Source organism: Pelobates fuscus, chromosome 11 (genome assembly GCF_036172605.1).
Source record: "Pelobates fuscus isolate aPelFus1 chromosome 11, aPelFus1.pri, whole genome shotgun sequence".
Lineage (NCBI taxonomy): Eukaryota > Metazoa > Chordata > Amphibia > Anura > Pelobatidae > Pelobates > Pelobates fuscus.
Window position 1 is genome coordinate 9,415,594 of NC_086327.1, and position 20,817 is coordinate 9,436,410.

General features: G+C 47.4%; 1 protein-coding gene across 1 annotated transcript in view; it reads left to right on the top strand.

The window, feature by feature from the left end:
* Positions 1–3,750: 3,750 nt before the first annotated feature.
* Positions 3,751–20,817, top strand: part of ATP13A2 (ATPase cation transporting 13A2) — a 92,607-nt gene continuing 75,540 nt past the window's right edge. Inside the window, exon 1 of the mRNA XM_063436422.1 lies at positions 3,751–3,821. Within this exon, the coding sequence (XP_063292492.1) occupies positions 3,809–3,821 (13 nt within the window). The 5' untranslated portion in view covers positions 3,751–3,808. The remainder of the gene's footprint in view (positions 3,822–20,817) is intronic.

The window sequence follows — 20,817 nt, forward strand, 5'->3', positions numbered from 1 at the left end:
TGTAATATTAATAACTGATATCAATGGATACAGAGTTAACCCCTCCCTGCCTGTAATATTAATAACTGATATCAATGGATACAGAGTTAACCCCTCCCTGCCTGTAATATTAATAACTGATATCAATGGATACAGAGTTAATCCCTCCCTGTCTGTAATATTAATAACTGATATCAATGGATACAGAGTTAATCCCTCCCTGCCTGTAATATTAATAACTGATATCAATGGATACAGAGTTAATCCCTCCCTGCCTGTAATATTAATAACTGATATCAATGGATACAGAGTTAACCCCTCCCTGCCTGTAATATTAATAACTGATATCAATGGATACAGAGTTAATCCCTCCCTGTCTGTAATATTAATAACTGATATCAATGGATACAGAGTTAATCCCTCCCTGTCTGTAATATTAATAACTGATATCAATGGATACAGAGTTAATCCCTCCCTGGCTGTAATATTAATAACTGATATCAATGGATACAGAGTTAATTCCTCCCTGCCTGTAATATTAATAACTGATATCAATGGATACAGAGTTAATCCCTCCCTGTCTGTAATATTAATAACTGATATCAATGGATACAGAGTTAATCCCTCCCTGCCTGTAATATTAATAACTGATATCAATGGATACAGAGTTAATCCCTCCCTGTCTGTAATATTAATAACTGATATCAATGGATACAGAGTTAATCCCTCCCTGTCTGTAATATTAATAACTGATATCAATGGATACAGAGTTAATCCCTCCCTGTCTGTAATATTAATAACTGATATCAATGGATACAGAGTTAATCCCTCCCTGTCTGTAATATTAATAACTGATATCAATGGATACAGAGTTAACCTCTCCCTGTCTGTAATATTAATAACTGATATCAATGGATACAGAGTTAATCCCTCCCTGTCTGTAATATTAATAACTGATATCAATGGATACAGAGTTAATCCCTCCCTGCCTGTAATATTAATAACTGATATCAATGGATACAGAGTTAATTCCTCTCTGCCTGTAATATTAATAACTGATATCAATGGATACAGAGTTAATCCCTCCCTGTCTGTAATATTAATAACGGATATCAATGGATACAGAGTTAATCCCTCCCTGCCTGTAATATTAATAACTGATATCAATGGATACAGAGTTAATCCCTCCCTGTCTGTAATATTAATAACTGATATCAATGGATACAGAGTTAACCCCTCCCTGCCTGTAATATTAATAACTGATATCAATGGATACAGAGCTAATCCCTCCCTGCCTGTAATATTAATAACTGATATCAATGGATACAGAGTTAATCCCTCCCTGTCTGTAATATTAATAACTGATATCAATGGATACAGAGTTAATCCCTCCCTGCCTGTAATATTAATAACTGATATCAATGGATACAGAGTTAATCCCTCCCTGCCTGTAATATTAATAACTGATATCAATGGATACAGAGTTAATCCCTCCCTGCCTGTAATATTAATAACTGATATCAATGGATACAGAGTTAGCCCCTCCCTGCCTGTAATATTAATAACTGATATCAATGGATACAGAGTTAACCCCTCCCTGTCTGTAATATTAATAACTGATATCAATGGATACAGAGTTAGCCCCTCCCTGCCTGTAATATTAATAACTGATATCAATGGATACAGAGTTAACCCCTCCCTGTCTGTAATATTAATAACTGATATCAATGGATACAGAGTTAACCTCTCCCTGTCTGTAATATTAATAACTGATATCAATGGATACAGAGTTAATCCCTCCCTGCCTGTAATATTAATAACTGATATCAATGGATACAGAGTTAATCCCTCCCTGTCTGTAATATTAATAACTGATATCAATGGATACAGAGTTAGCCCCTCCCTGCCTGTAATATTAATAACTGATATCAATGGATACAGAGTTAACCCCTCCCTGTCTGTAATATTAATAACTGATATCAATGGATACAGTTAACCCCTCCCTGTCTGTAATATTAATAACTGATATCAATGGATACAGTTAACCCCTCCCTGCCTGTAATATTAATAACTGATATCAATGGATACAGAGTTAATCCCTCCCTGCCTGTAATATTAATAACTGATATCAATGGATACAGAGTTAGTCCCTCCCTGCCTGTAATATTAATAACTGATATCAATGGATACAGAGTTAGTCCCTCCCTGTCTGTAATATTAATAACTGATATCAATGGATACAGAGTTAACCCCTCCCTGTCTGTAATATTAATAACTGATATCAATGGATACAGAGTTAATTCCTCTCTGCCTGTAATATTAATAACTGATATCAATGGATACAGAGTTAGCCCCTCCCTGTCTGTAATATTAATAACTGATATCAATGGATACAGAGTTAATCCCTCCCTGCCTGTAATATTAATAACTGATATCAATGGATACAGAGTTAGCCCCTCCCTGCCTGTAATATTAATAACTGATATCAATGGATACAGAGTTAATCCCTCCCTGTCTGTAATATTAATAACTGATATCAATGGATACAGAGTTAACCCCTCCCTGCCTGTAATATTAATAACTGATATCAATGGATACAGAGTTAACCCCTCCCTGTCTGTAATATTAATAACTGATATCAATGGATACAGAGTTAATCACTCGATGTCTGTAATATTAATAACTGATATCAATGGATACAGAGTTAATCCCTCCCTGCCTGTAATATTAATAACTGATATCAATGGATACAGAGTTAATCCCTCCCTGCCTGTAATATTAATAACTGATATCAATGGATACAGAGTTAATCCCTCCCTGTCTGTAATATTAATAACTGATATCAATGGATACAGAGTTAACCCCTCCCTGCCTGTAATATTAATAACTGATATCAATGGATACAGAGTTAGCCCCTCCCTGCCTGTAATATTAATAACTGATATCAATGGATACAGAGTTAATCCATCCCTGTCTGTAATATTAATAACTGATATCAATGGATACAGAGTTAACCCCTCCCTGCCTGTAATATTAATAACTGATATCAATGGATACAGAGTTAACCCCTCCCTGTCTGTAATATTAATAACTGATATAAATGGATACAGAGTTAATCACTCGATGTCTGTAATATTAATAACTGATATCAATGGATACAGAGTTAATCCCTCCCTGCCTGTAATATTAATAACTGATATCAATGGATACAGAGTTAATCCCTCCCTGCCTGTAATATTAATAACTGATATCAATGGATACAGAGTTAATCCCTCCCTGTCTGTAATATTAATAACTGATATCAATGGATACAGAGTTAATCCCTCCCTGCCTGTAATATTAATAACTGATATCAATGGATACAGAGTTAATCCCTCCCTGGCTGTAATATTAATAACTGATATCAATGGATACAGAGTTAACCCCTCCCTGCCTGTAATATTAATAACTGATATCAATGGATACAGAGTTAATCCCTCCCTGCCTGTAATATTAATAACTGATATCAATGGATACAGTTAACCCCTCCCTGCCTGTAATATTAATAACTGATATCAATGGATACAGTTAACCCCTTCCTGCCTGGTGTGAATGGTGGTGTGTAATAGATAATTATTAGATGTAATTAATGGCTCCCTGCATTATTTTGTTTGTTTTAGAGGTAGATTTGAGAAGTTTATCTCGAGAATAAAATTAAATTTATAGTTCAGCTCGCCCCCTCCTCTCTGTCTAGTGGGAGGGACTACAACTCCCGTCATGCCTCGCGCCCCGCCCTCCCTGTGAGCCCTGCGCCTGGTTTGTGCTGAGATGAGAGCGGCCGGGGGGCAGCATGGAGGACACAGGTCAGTGGGGGGCAACCTGCATGTGGGAATGGGCATGTTCAGGGCTCTTTATCAGACAGCTAGTATGGGGGGAGCTGGCATAGAGATAGGTGGCACTGGAAGGGGACTGGCACAGACTGGGCAATGGGAGACAGGCAGTGAGATGGAGACTGGGCAATGGGAGACAGGCAGTGAGACTGGCAGACTGGGCAATGGGAAACAGGCAGTGAGACTGGCACAGACTGGGCAATGGGAGACAGGCAGTGAGAGACTGGCATAGACTGGGCAATGGGAGACAGGCAGTGAGACTGGCAGACTGGGCAATGGGAAACAGGCAGTGAGACTGGCACAGACTGGGCAATGGGAGACAGGCAGTGAGAGACTGGCATAGACTGGGCAATGGGAGACAGGCAGTGAGACTGGCAGACTGGGCAATGGGAAACAGGCAGTGAGACTGGCATAGACTGGGCAATGGGAGTCAGGCTGTGAGATGGGGACTGGCATAGACTGGGCAATGGGAGACAGGCTGTGAGATAGAGACTGGGCAATGGGAGACAGGCTGTGAGATAGAGACTGGCACAGACTGGGCAATGGGAGACAGGCTGTGAGACTGGGCAATGGGAGACAGGCTGTGAGACTGGGCAATGGGAGACAGGCTGTGAGACTGGGCAATGGGAGACAGGCTGTGAGACTGGGCAATGGGAGACAGGCTGTGAGACTGGGCAATGGGAGACAGGCTGTGAGACTGGGCAATGGGAGACAGGCTGTGAGACTGGGCAATGGGAGACAGGCTGTGAGATGGAGACTGGCAAAGATTGGGCAATGGGAGACAGGCTGTGAGATGGGGACTGGGCAATGGGAGACAGGATGTGAGAGACTGGCATAGACTGGGCAATGGGAGTCATGCTGTGAGATGGGGACTGGCATAGACTGGGCAATGGGAGACAGGCTGTGAGACTGGCATAGACTGGGCAATGGGAGTCAGGCTGTGAGATGGGGACTGGGCAATGGGAGACAGGATGTGAGAGACTGGCATAAACTGGGCAATGGGAGTCATGCTGTGAGATGGGGACTGGCATAGACTGGGCAATGGGAGACAGGCTGTGAGACTGGCATAGACTGGGCAATGGGAGTCAGGCTGTGAGATGGGGACTGGCATAGACTGGGCAATGGGAGACAGGCTGTGAGACTGGCATAGACTGGGCAATGGGAGACAGGCCGTGAGACTGGCATAGACTGGGCAATGGGAGTCAGGCTGTGAGATCGGGACTGGCATAGACTGGGCAATGGGAGACAGGCTGTGAGACTGGCACAGACTGGGCAATGGGAGTCAGGCTGTGAGATGGGGACTGGCACAGACTGGGCAATGGGAGACAGGCTGTGAGATGGAGACTGGGCAATGGGAGACAGGCTGTAAGATGGAGACTGGCACAGATTGGGCAATGGGAGTCAGGCTGTGAGACTGGCACAGAATGGGTAATGGGAGCCAGGCTGTGAGATGGAGACTGGCATAGACTGGGCAATGGGAGTCAGGCTGTGAGATATAGACTGGGCAATGAGACAGGCTGTGAGATGGAGACTGGCATAGACTGGGCAATGGGAGTCAGGCTGTGAGATATAGCTTGAGCAATGGGAGACAGGCTGAGAGACGGAGGCTGGCACAGATCGGGCAATGGGAAACAGGCGGTGTTATGGAGACTGGCATAGACTGGGCAATGGAAGACAGGCTGTGAGATGAAAACTGACATAGATTGGGCAATGGGAGACAGGCAGTGAGATGGGGACTGGCACAGACTGGGCAATGGGAGACAGGCAGTGAGACTAGCAGACTGGGCAATGGGAGACAGGCTGTGAGACTGGTAGACTGGGCAATGGGAAACAGGCAGTGAGACTGGCATAGACTGGGCAATGGGAGTCAGGCTGTGAGATGGGGACTGGCATAGACTGGGCAATGGGAGACAGGCTGTGAGATAGAGACTGGGCAATGGGAGACAGGCTGTGAGATAGAGACTGGCACAGACTGGGCAATGGGAGACAGGCTGTGAGACTGGGCAATGGGAGACAGGCTGTAAGACTGGGCAATGGGAGACAGGCTGTGAGACTGGGCAATGGGAGACAGGCTGTGAGACTGGGCAATGGGAGACAGGCTGTGAGATGGGGACTGGGCAATGGGAGACAGGCTGTGAGATGGAGACTGGCACAGATTGGGCAATGGGAGACAGGCTGTGAGATGGGGACTGGGCAATGGGAGACAGGCTGTGAGAGACTGGCATAGACTGGGCAATGCTAGTCAGGCTGTGAGATGGGGACTGGCATAGACTGGGCAATGGGAGACTGGCATAGACTGGGCAATGGGAGTCAGGCTGTGAGATGGGGACTGGCATAGACTGGGCAATGGGAGACAGGCTGTGAGACTGGCATAGACTGGGCAATGGGAGTCAGGCTGTGAGATGGGGACTGGCATAGACTGGGCAATGGGAGACAGGCTGTGAGACTGGAATAGACTGGGCAATGGGAGACAGGCCGTGAGACTGGCATAGACTGGGCAATGGGAGTCAGGCTGTGAGATGGGGACTGGCATAGCCTGGGCAATGGGAGACAGGCTGTGAGACTGGCACAGACTGGGCAATGGGAGTCAGGCTGTGAGATGGGGACTGGCACAGACTGGGCAATGGGAGACAGGCTGTGAGATGGAGACTGGGCAATGGGAGGCAGGCTGTAAGATGGAGACTGGCACAGATTGGGCAATGGGAGTCAGGCTGTGAGACTGGCACAGAATGGGTAATAGGAGCCAGGCTGTGAGATGGAGACTGGCATAGACTGGGCAATGGGAGTCAGGCTGTGAGATATAGACTGGGCAATGAGACAGGCTCTGAGATGGAGACTGGCATAGACTGGGCAATGGGAGTCAGGCTGTGAGATATAGCTTGAGCAATGGGAGACAGGCTGAGAGACGGAGACTGGCACAGATCGGGCAATGGGAAACAGGCAGTGTTATGGAGACTGGCATAGACTGGGCAATGGAAGTCAGGCTGTGAGACTGGCACGGAATGGGCAATGGGAGTCAAGCTGTGAGATGGAGACTGGCATTGATTGGGGAGTAGGAGATAGGCTGTGAGATGGAGACTGGCATAGACTGGGCAATGGGAGTCAGGCTGTGAGATGGAGACTGGCATAGACTGGGCAATGGGAGTCAGGCTGTGAGATGGGGACTGGCATAGACTGGGCAATGGGAGACAGGCTGTGAGATAGAGACTGGGCAATGGGAGACAGGCTGTGAGACTGGGCAATGGGAGACAGGCTGTGAGACTGGGCAATGGGAGACAGGCTGTGAGACTGGGCAATGGGAGACAGGCTGTGAGATGGAGACTGGCAAAGATTGGGCAATGGGAGACAGGCTGTGAGATGGGGACTGGGCAATGGGAGACAGGATGTGAGAGACTGGCATAGACTGGGCAATGGGAGTCATGCTGTGAGATGGGGACTGGCATAGACTGGGCAATGGGAGACAGGCTGTGAGACTGGCATAGACTGGGCAATGGGAGTCAGGCTGTGAGATGGGGACTGGGCAATGGGAGACAGGATGTGAGAGACTGGCATAAACTGGGCAATGGGAGTCATGCTGTGAGATGGGGACTGGCATAGACTGGGCAATGGGAGACAGGCTGTGAGACTGGCATAGACTGGGCAATGGGAGTCAGGCTGTGAGATGGGGACTGGCATAGACTGGGCAATGGGAGACAGGCTGTGAGACTGGCATAGACTGGGCAATGGGAGACAGGCCGTGAGACTGGCATAGACTGGGCAATGGGAGTCAGGCTGTGAGATCGGGACTGGCATAGACTGGGCAATGGGAGACAGGCTGTGAGACTGGCACAGACTGGGCAATGGGAGTCAGGCTGTGAGATGGGGACTGGCACAGACTGGGCAATGGGAGACAGGCTGTGAGATGGAGACTGGGCAATGGGAGACAGGCTGTAAGATGGAGACTGGCACAGATTGGGCAATGGGAGTCAGGCTGTGAGACTGGCACAGAATGGGTAATGGGAGCCAGGCTGTGAGATGGAGACTGGCATAGACTGGGCAATGGGAGTCAGGCTGTGAGATATAGACTGGGCAATGAGACAGGCTGTGAGATGGAGACTGGCATAGACTGGGCAATGGGAGTCAGGCTGTGAGATATAGCTTGAGCAATGGGAGACAGGCTGAGAGACGGAGGCTGGCACAGATCGGGCAATGGGAAACAGGCGGTGTTATGGAGACTGGCATAGACTGGGCAATGGAAGACAGGCTGTGAGATGAAAACTGACATAGATTGGGCAATGGGAGACAGGCAGTGAGATGGGGACTGGCACAGACTGGGCAATGGGAGACAGGCAGTGAGACTAGCAGACTGGGCAATGGGAGACAGGCTGTGAGACTGGTAGACTGGGCAATGGGAAACAGGCAGTGAGACTGGCATAGACTGGGCAATGGGAGTCAGGCTGTGAGATGGGGACTGGCATAGACTGGGCAATGGGAGACAGGCTGTGAGATAGAGACTGGGCAATGGGAGACAGGCTGTGAGATAGAGACTGGCACAGACTGGGCAATGGGAGACAGGCTGTGAGACTGGGCAATGGGAGACAGGCTGTGAGACTGGGCAATGGGAGACAGGCTGTGAGACTGGGCAATGGGAGACAGGCTGTGAGATGGGGACTGGGCAATGGGAGACAGGCTGTGAGATGGAGACTGGCACAGATTGGGCAATGGGAGACAGGCTGTGAGATGGGGACTGGGCAATGGGAGACAGGCTGTGAGAGACTGGCATAGACTGGGCAATGCTAGTCAGGCTGTGAGATGGGGACTGGCATAGACTGGGCAATGGGAGACTGGCATAGACTGGGCAATGGGAGTCAGGCTGTGAGATGGGGACTGGCATAGACTGGGCAATGGGAGACAGGCTGTGAGACTGGCATAGACTGGGCAATGGGAGTCAGGCTGTGAGATGGGGACTGGCATAGACTGGGCAATGGGAGACAGGCTGTGAGACTGGAATAGACTGGGCAATGGGAGACAGGCCGTGAGACTGGCATAGACTGGGCAATGGGAGTCAGGCTGTGAGATGGGGACTGGCATAGCCTGGGCAATGGGAGACAGGCTGTGAGACTGGCACAGACTGGGCAATGGGAGTCAGGCTGTGAGATGGGGACTGGCACAGACTGGGCAATGGGAGACAGGCTGTGAGATGGAGACTGGGCAATGGGAGGCAGGCTGTAAGATGGAGACTGGCACAGATTGGGCAATGGGAGTCAGGCTGTGAGACTGGCACAGAATGGGTAATAGGAGCCAGGCTGTGAGATGGAGACTGGCATAGACTGGGCAATGGGAGTCAGGCTGTGAGATATAGACTGGGCAATGAGACAGGCTCTGAGATGGAGACTGGCATAGACTGGGCAATGGGAGTCAGGCTGTGAGATATAGCTTGAGCAATGGGAGACAGGCTGAGAGACGGAGACTGGCACAGATCGGGCAATGGGAAACAGGCAGTGTTATGGAGACTGGCATAGACTGGGCAATGGAAGTCAGGCTGTGAGACTGGCACGGAATGGGCAATGGGAGTCAAGCTGTGAGATGGAGACTGGCATTGATTGGGGAGTAGGAGATAGGCTGTGAGATGGAGACTGGCATAGACTGGGCAATGGGAGTCAGGCTGTGAGATGGAGACTGGCATAGACTGGGCAATGGGAGTCAGGCTGTGAGATGGGGACTGGCATAGACTGGGCAATGGGAGACAGGCTGTGAGATAGAGACTGGGCAATGGGAGACAGGCTGTGAGACTGGGCAATGGGAGACAGGCTGTGAGACTGGGCAATGGGAGACAGGCTGTGAGACTGGGCAATGGGAGACAGGCTGTGAGATGGAGACTGGCAAAGATTGGGCAATGGGAGACAGGCTGTGAGATGGGGACTGGGCAATGGGAGACAGGATGTGAGAGACTGGCATAGACTGGGCAATGGGAGTCATGCTGTGAGATGGGGACTGGCATAGACTGGGCAATGGGAGACAGGCTGTGAGACTGGCATAGACTGGGCAATGGGAGTCAGGCTGTGAGATGGGGACTGGGCAATGGGAGACAGGATGTGAGAGACTGGCATAAACTGGGCAATGGGAGTCATGCTGTGAGATGGGGACTGGCATAGACTGGGCAATGGGAGACAGGCTGTGAGACTGGCATAGACTGGGCAATGGGAGTCAGGCTGTGAGATGGGGACTGGCATAGACTGGGCAATGGGAGACAGGCTGTGAGACTGGCATAGACTGGGCAATGGGAGACAGGCCGTGAGACTGGCATAGACTGGGCAATGGGAGTCAGGCTGTGAGATCGGGACTGGCATAGACTGGGCAATGGGAGACAGGCTGTGAGACTGGCACAGACTGGGCAATGGGAGTCAGGCTGTGAGATGGGGACTGGCACAGACTGGGCAATGGGAGACAGGCTGTGAGATGGAGACTGGGCAATGGGAGACAGGCTGTAAGATGGAGACTGGCACAGATTGGGCAATGGGAGTCAGGCTGTGAGACTGGCACAGAATGGGTAATGGGAGCCAGGCTGTGAGATGGAGACTGGCATAGACTGGGCAATGGGAGTCAGGCTGTGAGATATAGACTGGGCAATGAGACAGGCTGTGAGATGGAGACTGGCATAGACTGGGCAATGGGAGTCAGGCTGTGAGATATAGCTTGAGCAATGGGAGACAGGCTGAGAGACGGAGACTGGCACAGATCGGGCAATGGGAAACAGGCGGTGTTATGGAGACTGGCATAGACTGGGCAATGGAAGACAGGCTGTGAGATGAAAACTGACATAGATTGGGCAATGGGAGACAGGCAGTGAGATGGGGACTGGCACAGACTGGGCAATGGGAGACAGGCAGTGAGACTAGCAGACTGGGCAATGGGAGACAGGCTGTGAGACTGGTAGACTGGGCAATGGGAAACAGGCAGTGAGACTGGCATAGACTGGGCAATGGGAGTCAGGCTGTGAGATGGGGACTGGCATAGACTGGGCAATGGGAGACAGGCTGTGAGATAGAGACTGGGCAATGGGAGACAGGCTGTGAGATAGAGACTGGCACAGACTGGGCAATGGGAGACAGGCTGTGAGACTGGGCAATGGGAGACAGGCTGTAAGACTGGGCAATGGGAGACAGGCTGTGAGACTGGGCAATGGGAGACAGGCTGTGAGACTGGGCAATGGGAGACAGGCTGTGAGATGGGGACTGGGCAATGGGAGACAGGCTGTGAGATGGAGACTGGCACAGATTGGGCAATGGGAGACAGGCTGTGAGATGGGGACTGGGCAATGGGAGACAGGCTGTGAGAGACTGGCATAGACTGGGCAATGCTAGTCAGGCTGTGAGATGGGGACTGGCATAGACTGGGCAATGGGAGACTGGCATAGACTGGGCAATGGGAGTCAGGCTGTGAGATGGGGACTGGCATAGACTGGGCAATGGGAGACAGGCTGTGAGACTGGCATAGACTGGGCAATGGGAGTCAGGCTGTGAGATGGGGACTGGCATAGACTGGGCAATGGGAGACAGGCTGTGAGACTGGAATAGACTGGGCAATGGGAGACAGGCCGTGAGACTGGCATAGACTGGGCAATGGGAGTCAGGCTGTGAGATGGGGACTGGCATAGCCTGGGCAATGGGAGACAGGCTGTGAGACTGGCACAGACTGGGCAATGGGAGTCAGGCTGTGAGATGGGGACTGGCACAGACTGGGCAATGGGAGACAGGCTGTGAGATGGAGACTGGGCAATGGGAGGCAGGCTGTAAGATGGAGACTGGCACAGATTGGGCAATGGGAGTCAGGCTGTGAGACTAGCACAGAATGGGTAATAGGAGCCAGGCTGTGAGATGGAGACTGGCATAGACTGGGCAATGGGAGTCAGGCTGTGAGATATAGACTGGGCAATGAGACAGGCTCTGAGATGGAGACTGGCATAGACTGGGCAATGGGAGTCAGGCTGTGAGATATAGCTTGAGCAATGGGAGACAGGCTGAGAGACGGAGACTGGCACAGATCGGGCAATGGGAAACAGGCAGTGTTATGGAGACTGGCATAGACTGGGCAATGGAAGTCAGGCTGTGAGACTGGCACGGAATGGGCAATGGGAGTCAAGCTGGGAGATGGAGACTGGCATTGATTGGGGAGTAGGAGATAGGCTGTGAGATGGAGACTGGCATAGAATGGGCAGTGGGAGATGGGGACCAACAGGCGTCCTTGCATAGAATGGGCCTGGCCTTGAGAGGCGTCTCTGAGCGCTGCCTGTCCCTGAGAGGCGTCTCTGAGCCCTGCCTGGTATTGACATTCTGTTCTGTGAATACAATAAGACTGACTGTGAGCCGTGGTATCTCAGTGGGAAATTCTTTGTCAGACTTTGATGTAGTTAATATCCACCACTTGGTAGTCATGTTAGAGCCAGATTATACTCCCTGCCATGTTCGTTCCATTGATAACCTCATTGTGACTGATAAGGAGTAATACATTCAGCACTGGTACCTGGCGTTCAGTGGGCGGACTAGATGCCAGGAATGGAGACAGATAAGCAGAGACCATTGTCCATTCAGCTAGCAGAGATTATAGTGAGGATATTGCTTTATTTCCTGTTCAGAATGTGTTAAAAGATTGTCAGAAAAGCTGGGCACTCTGTCATCCATTCTGAGTATTAACAAGGTTTCTAGTGACCTGTCAGGTGGCAGGGTGCGCCAAGCCCACTGTACAGGTGGTTAAGCTCATTATTGGGTTGTAGATCGTGTGGGTAGAAAATGACTCAGTGCTTGTCCTACGTCTGTCTTTGCCCAAACAAGGGACAGCTGACTGCGATCTAACATTGATAATTTGCTGCACAACGTGTTATTCTAGGTGATCCTATGGGAAGGGGGTTCTTTAACCCCTTAAGGAAACATGACATGTGTGAGATGTCATGATTCCCTTTTATTCCAGAAGTTTGGTCCTTAAGGGGTTAAATGGGTATTCTTCCATGTTAGAAATGAGAAAAGCAGGCAGCGGTCTCAAAATATACTTTCGCTAATAATTATAAACATACACAATCTCATGGAGAGTTAATAATGTGTGACAGGGAGTGGTTTAGAAGCCTTATTTACTTGGCAACAAACACTTATTTTCATTGCTTTTGGCATGGTGACATATGGCTTCCGTAGCATTATTCTAGCCTTGGGAAAATGAGGAAATTCGATTTTATTCAAAGAGAGTTCTTCCTTTCCAGTAATCACTATAATTCTCCGCTCTGTGATGTCCAGGGCGATGACGTCTGCTGATAAACACCATATTAGAGAACGTGGAGTCTGAATACCATCTATAGCACCCTCACTGCGCCGTTATCGCCATGGATTTAAAACAAATTGTCATAGTGTGCTCAGGACTAGGACTGCCAAGAATTACAAGTAAATAAATGACTATCCAATACTAACTTGTGTCGGGGAATAATCTCAGAAGTGACCGTTCAAAAGAGCCAGTTGTTTAAAGGAGCACTATAGGGTCAGGAACACAAACATATATTTCTGACCCTATAGTGTTAAAACCTCTTGCCTCCATAAATATAGTAAAATCTTACTTGTATTCAAGCCTGAAGCTGTTGGCTCTGCCTCAGACCTGTGAGCTGTCTGCTGACATCATCAGAAGTGTTATTCTGAGCCAATCATAATGCTTCCCCATAAGATTGGCTGAGAAAGAGGCAGATCAGGGGTAGAGCCTGCACAATTCAAACACAGCCCTGGTCAATCAGCATCTCCTCGTAGAGATGAATTGAATCAATGAATCTCTATGAGGAAAGCTCAGTGTCTGCATGCAGAGGGAGGAGATACTGAATGTTGTGATGCACACTAGGCAAGACTGAAATAGGAAGCGGCACTAACAGCCATCTGAGGAGTGGCCAGTGAAGTTATCACTAGGCTGTAATGTAAACACTGCATTTTCTCTGAAAAGACGGTGTTTACAGCAAAAAGATTGAAGGTAATGATTCTACTCACCAGAACAAATGAAATAGGCTGTAGTTGTTCTGGTGACTATAGTGTCCCTTTAATACAAGAGTAATCAGGACTAAGCAGTCAATATGTATCAAAGTGTCATATTCCACAATGAAAGCTTCAGAGAGCCTTTAATTTAACAACAAACTACCTTCTAAAATGTGTGCCCCCTGTAGATGATTTTGGATAGATTGGGAAGTGTGCCTCTCTGCCTTGGGGCGCTGAAAGAAGTCTACGATTTTATAATTCTAAAATATGTTTTAGCATCCTGTTTTTCACATATTTTTTGTTGTTGTTGTTTATTTAGATTTCTATAGATGTATATAATTGTTGAATTTCTACTTTTATATAAAAATAGTTAAACTTATAATAACGCTGACTTTTGGAGCATGTTTGCTATCTGGCTGTTCTAAAAATGTTAATTCATTTTGAATTCCTGACAATTCTCACTTGAACGAATAACGCCGACATTGTTTTATAAATCAGACATACATGTGGTCCTAAAAATCAGCAATGTACTTTACACATTTAATATATGAATCTTGCTTAAATTACTCAGATTTGGGATAACACTGTTGTTTCACAGATATAAAGAAAAATCCTGCCCTGTGACAAATCACATGGTCTCAAAAAACATGGCCGCAGGGCACCGTGCGAGCGTAAAGACTGTCCGAATTCAATATATTCATCTAATAAATGCACAATGAGGCCTTTTACTCACAGTGTCTGCACCGAGCACGTGATTTCTCTTTTACACAATATTTCGCAGAACGTAACAAACATTTTCAATATTTTGAGGAAGTAAATATCCCCAGTCACAGGGTTTGTCAGCACTCATGTTTAATTTCTATTACAAAAAGCCAGAATGTACAGGAAAGACACATAACCATAATGCTTGGTAATAGTAGATTGTAGTTTCCAGTCTGTCACTTTGAGATCTAAGGCCGCGTCACATTGAGAAGTGTTGCCATTGTAATTAACCGTAACATCATTTAGGAAACTCCACTGTGTTGTAAGAATCATTTATTGTAAGTGTGACCTACAATTGGGGTCAAGTGTGAACATGTCCTTAGAACATGCCTTGCTGAGTCTTCATGTTTATAATGGCAGCTCAGGGCGCTGAGTTCACCATGCCTTGCTGAGTCTTCCACGTTTAAAATGGCAGCTCAGGGCGCTGAATTCACCATGCCTTGCTGAGTCTTCCATGTTTAAAATGGCAGCTCAGGGCGCTGAATTCACCATGCCTTGCTGAGGCCTCCATGTTTAAAATGGCAGCTCAGGGCGCTGAGTTCACCATGCCTTGCTGAGTCTTCATGTTTAAAATGGCAGCTCAGGGCGTGGAGTTCACCATGCCTTGCTGAGGCCTCCATGTTTATAATGGCAGCTCAGGGCGCTGAATTCACCATGCCTTGCTGAGGCCTCCATGTTTAAAATGGCAGCTCAGGGCGTGGAGTTCACCATGCCTTGCTGATTCCCATTGTGCAGTTACAATGTTTATAATTTTTTTCTTTATTAATAATTATCAGAGGGGTTCGGTTGAAGATAACGTGGTACTGCTGCACGCATGACATCAGTGTGTTACAGTATGTGAGTCGGGAAGTAGCATTTTCTGCTCTTATAACCAGAGAGCTAAGGGGCATGGCTTCAAGCTGTGCTTCCAAGCCTTCTTTTTAGTTTAATATTGGGTTTTGATGGGTAGGACACAGTGGCTAGAACTGAAAGCACTATAACAAGCACATTAACACCTGGACACTGTGCTGTGCTTATTGTCCACATGGGGGCAGACTACACATTTCAAATATCACACCTGATATTTGGCTAGTGTTGCCAAATACACCTTATGTTATTGGAATGGTATTAATTCGTGCTGATGGGAAGGACTTGAAATGTGTTGCCTTGCTGTATGTAGAATTCATATGCTGGAGTCTTCCATGTTGACTATGGAATTGATTTAAACCAGGGGTGCCCAAAAGGTAGATACCCAGATGTTGTAGAACTACAGCTTCCATGGTGCTTTGTCACACTAAAGCATTCTAAAGGCATGCAAAGCATCATGGGAGTTGAAGTTCTACCTTGTGGGGAACCCCTAATTGAAACATGGTACAGGGCTGCCCATTGATATGTATTGGTGACATGTCCAGTAAAACACATTGCCGGCATTAAAGGAACACTATAGTGTTAGGAAATCAAAAATCCCGACACTATAGTGCTGAAGTGACTGCCCCCCATCAAAGCAGTGACCCCTCCTGGCCCCGCCTCCATGGCTGAGATGGGAAAGCATTGGGAGGCTAGTGCGCATGCGCAGCATAACGCCTCAGTGTGCCAATCAGCATCTCCTCATTGAGAACCATTGAATCCATGCATCTCTATGGAGAACGTTCAGTACCTCCGTGCAGCGTGTGAAGACTCTGAATGGAGGACACAGGATGCACCTCTAGTGGCCGTCTGAGTGACTGCTCCTCGAGTGTTACTAGGTTAATCACCCTGTTCACATATTAAAGGTTTTTTTTACATTCGACTGGCATGTTGTCCTTCTCTAACCATGAATGGTGCTATTGGTAAGCTGGGACAGCAGATTCAGTTGTATTTTTTTTTTTTCATGAATGGAACTGCTGCTTAGTATTGAACAATATTTCCATACCTCCCAAGTGTTCCTATATAGAAGGGACAGTCCCTATTTTGGGCCCAAACCCCCTCTGTCCCTCTTTTCTCTTCTAATGTCCCTCATTTCCAGGAGCCCCATATAGTTGGTGTGTCTGAGTGTATAACAGAGCTCCACACCCCTAAAATGAAAGTGTCCCTCTTTGTCCATTTGCAATGTGGGGAGGTATGCCGTTCCCATAACCCCCTGCTCAGCTTGGTTATTAGAAACGATGAGAAGATTATTGGCTTATAGGTCTTATCTACTTCCCAGTGTGAGCAGAGCTCGCTGCAGTATCCCTTTAAGAGCTGAGTGGGTGCTAATTATTGTTACATTGATTCCCCTTGTTCTAGTAAGTGTTTGTTCTGGAGAATAAAGGGTGCTCCGTATAATAACCGCAGCCGGCTTTGGGCTATTGGTTGCCTGAAGCTTTTAGCTGAGATCCTGCTGCTAACATCACCTGATCACCGTTGGGTTCATTTAGAATTTTAATTCAGGGCCTTCCTGAATGTCAGGCTGGCTGAGAACACCTATAACAATGAGCGTCTGTCACTGAGCGTCTGTCACAGCCTTTGCTATAATTCACATTGGTTCGCAGGTATTGGGGTCATACGTTGCCTGCGTCTTTCTGCTATCATTTTATAACCTGATTTTACTTCTCATATATTTTTAGTTTGTTTTGTGTATTTTTCAATTTTATTTTTTTGCCATTGTATAACCTTTTTTTTTTTTTTTAAATTCTTTATTTTGGTTGTGCACAGGATGAACAAACAGCCGGCTTGTGCCACAACAGCGACATCCGGTAGGATAGGTGAACAGTGGTATTACATAGTGTGGCTTTTGATGTACAGGCACATTTTTTTATAGTATTGATATGTCTTCATAGGTGAAATACACGAGTTATGCTAAGCATTTTCATAGGTGAATTACACGAGTTACTCTAAGCATGTTTCATAGGTGAAATATACGAGTTACGCTAAGCATTAGTCATAAGTGAAATACACGAGTTACGCTAAGCATTATTCATAAGTGAAATACACGAGTTACGCTAAGCATTTTTCCCAGGTGAAATACACGAGTTACCCTAAGCATTTTTCATAGGTGAAATACACGAGATGCGCTAAGCCTTATCCATAGGTGAAATACACGAGTTACGCTAGGCATTTGTCATAGGTGAAATACATGAGTTACGCTAAGCATTTGACATAGGTGAAATACATAAGTTACGCTAAGCATGTTTACTATTAAATAGCCTAGTTAGGACGATTATTCAGATAAAGTAACGTAAGGTATTATAAAACAAACTAAATGCAGTGTCATATAGAGATATTGCTAGGCTAAAGAGGAGAGTGCTGCCTCTTCTAGGTACTGCTTACCCTATGCCTATCAATGGCATCCAGACTGCCCCATATAACAGGATTGTAACTTCGAGCCCCCCACCCTGAGTCCCATGGCGGTCCATAGAGCCCATATCCCATGGCACAGCTCTAAGGGCATGTTTGACTTGTAGTCGTGGATGAGTGTGGAGCTTCGCACGTTCCCGCGTATATGCCTTTCGAGGTGCTCGTGGAGGTAAGTCCTTTCGTGGGTGCGAGTCGTGGGTATGAGGGCGACCCCCCCTGAGCTGTAGTGCTAATAGCTCCCGGATTCCTGCCGGGTCCGGTCCTCGAGAGCGGTGTTGCTGCGGAGGTTCCTGCTTTTGGCTCTCTCCCTGCCGTGTTGCGCCCGGGTCTCGACTGTGTGGTCGTGGCGTGGCTTTGTCTCGCTGTGGGTCTGGGGTGGGCTTTGTCACTTGGAAAGGTGCCCTTGAGTGTCGTCGGGATCGGGCCACAGTAAGCCGGGGGCTTCTCTGGGCTAGAGGACGCCGGGCTGGCGTCCGCGTTGAGCAGGCCTTGCGCCTGGATGGAGGTACCTTAGCCTCCGTTGTCGTTAGGCTTTCACGTGTTGAGGTTAGTCGGTGTGCCTGGGGTTTCATGCGGAGCCAGAATGCCTGCCAGAACTTTTCAAAGGCGGTCTCAAAGGGCTCAATTTCTCGATTGCCCCCTAGACCATCCGCCATCTTTGGTGACCATGCGGTTCCAGGGTCTTTACTCCATCTTGTCGACCCTGCTGAGGTGAGGTGGCACTCAGAGGGGACCGGGATATCCCCCGCCGGTCCAGGGGGGGGGAGCAGGGCTGTGCAGACTTTTTTGGCCGCCTGGAGTCCAGGGTCGGGAGATCGGCCGTCTCCCCCAGCACCCTGACCGTCGACCGTAGTAGGCCGCAAGCTGAGGCTCCGTATGCTTCCATCGGGTCACCCAAATTCAAGCTTGGGGAGTAGTTGAGTGTAGTGAGGGTGCTCCCTTGGTTGCCTAGGGCCGAGTTTCTCAGGTTTTGCCGCAGTTTTTAGCTGTTTTAACGTAGTTTACCAGGAGCTAGTAGCAAACACATCTGGCCATCTTGGCTGTCAGGCCCCGCTGTATAACCTTTTTATAGTGCCCTGACAATGCGTTGAAGAGGCAGCCTGCATTGGTTGTAAAATCCAGTAAGACCGGTTTAACTGCGGAAGCCAGATCTCACAATCTGAGCGCTGGATCAGCCACATGTTCTGTGAAGTGATAATGGGGTTGTTTAAACTTTGCTCTTAGCTTTATTACATCCTGCTTCTTGTGAACCTAATATTGTTCAGTAGGGAAACGATATTACTGATATTTGCTGCTGTTTCACTTGGCTTAGTGAAGTCCATTTATATCATAATAGTAGCTAAAATATTGGCTTAAAAAATTAGATTGTCACCACAGTGGAAATTAAAGGGATACTTGAGGTACCATAGCCACTACAGTAGCCAATGAGCTAAGCCAGGGTTCCTACATGGTAGATCCCCAGATGTTTTAAAACTACAGCTTCCATAATGCTTTGTGCTTCTAAATGCATACAAAGCATCATGGGGGTTGCAGTTCTATAACATCTGGAGATCTACCTTTTGGGCACCCCTGAGATAAGCACTAAAAGAGGAGGCAGCTTGTGGCGCAAGGTAAGAAGCCATCCCCTGCTAGTCTCGCCTTGATAATAAAGATTTGGATATATTCATATTTTGTCACATGTGATGCTTGGAACTTGGACCTGTAGCCTCCCCTCGTTATCCTTTGTTTTGTGTTACCTGTTTCAGCTGTTTAAGTTGCTCTGCTTATTTCTGGTCCTTTCCAGAAGGGAAATTCCTGATTTGTGTCACATCCGGTAAATTTTTTTTGCCAAAAACCTGTAGTGGTTATGGTGTCCATTGAAGTCAACTGATTTTTCACCACTAAAATAGGAAAAGTAGCGAAGGTGGGAAATTTACCCGAGATGAAGACCTTTTCAGATTTAGCTATCGCTGTGCTGTCCCGAGGACATTTCCTTGAGGTTCCCGAATGGGAGACAACCGGGAACAAAATTGTGGTATGATGACGGAGTTAGAAAGAAGCCAAATTTGTATTTTTTTTTTTTTTTTGCTTCAGTTCAGATATCAACTACAGATCTGTACCCAAATAACCTTGGCAGCCTGTCTCCCGCTATGATTAAAGGAACATTATAGGGTCAGGAATACAAACGCATTCCTGACTCTGTAGTGTTAAAATCACCATCTAGGCCCCGCCCCCATACCACACTAAATATTGTAAACTCTTACTTGTATTCCAGTCTGCAGCTGCTGGCTCTGCCCCTGTTCTGCCTGCTTGGCTGACATCATCAGAAGTCGTGGTCTGAGCCAATCACAAATCTTCCCCATAGGATTGACTGGGGATCAGGGGCAGAACCAGCACAAGTCAAACACAGCCCTGGCCTATCAGCATCTCCTTATAGAGCTATATTGAATCAGTGCATCTCTATGAGTAAAGTTCAGTGACTCCATGCAGGGTGTGCAGCACTGCCCCAGGAAGTACCTCTAGCAGCCATCTGAGGAGTGGCCAGTGGAGGTGTCCCTAGGCTGTAATGTAAACACTTGTACACACTGCACATTACTGTTTTATTCGTGGGGAGCTCTGTGATACACTCGTACACACTGTATATTACTGTGATGTTTATTGGATTGGAGCTCTGTGATGCACTTGTACACTGTATATTACTGTGATGTTTATTGGATTGGAGCTCTGTGATACACTCGTACACACTGTATATTACTGTGATGTTTATTGGATTGGAGCTCTGTGATACACTCGTACACACTGTATATTACTGTGATGTTTATTGGATTGGAGCTCTGTGATGCACTCGTACACACTATATTACTGTGATGTTTATTGGATTGGAGCTCTGTGATACACTCGTACACACTGTATATTACTGTGAGTTTTATTAGATTGGAGCTCTGTGATACATTCGT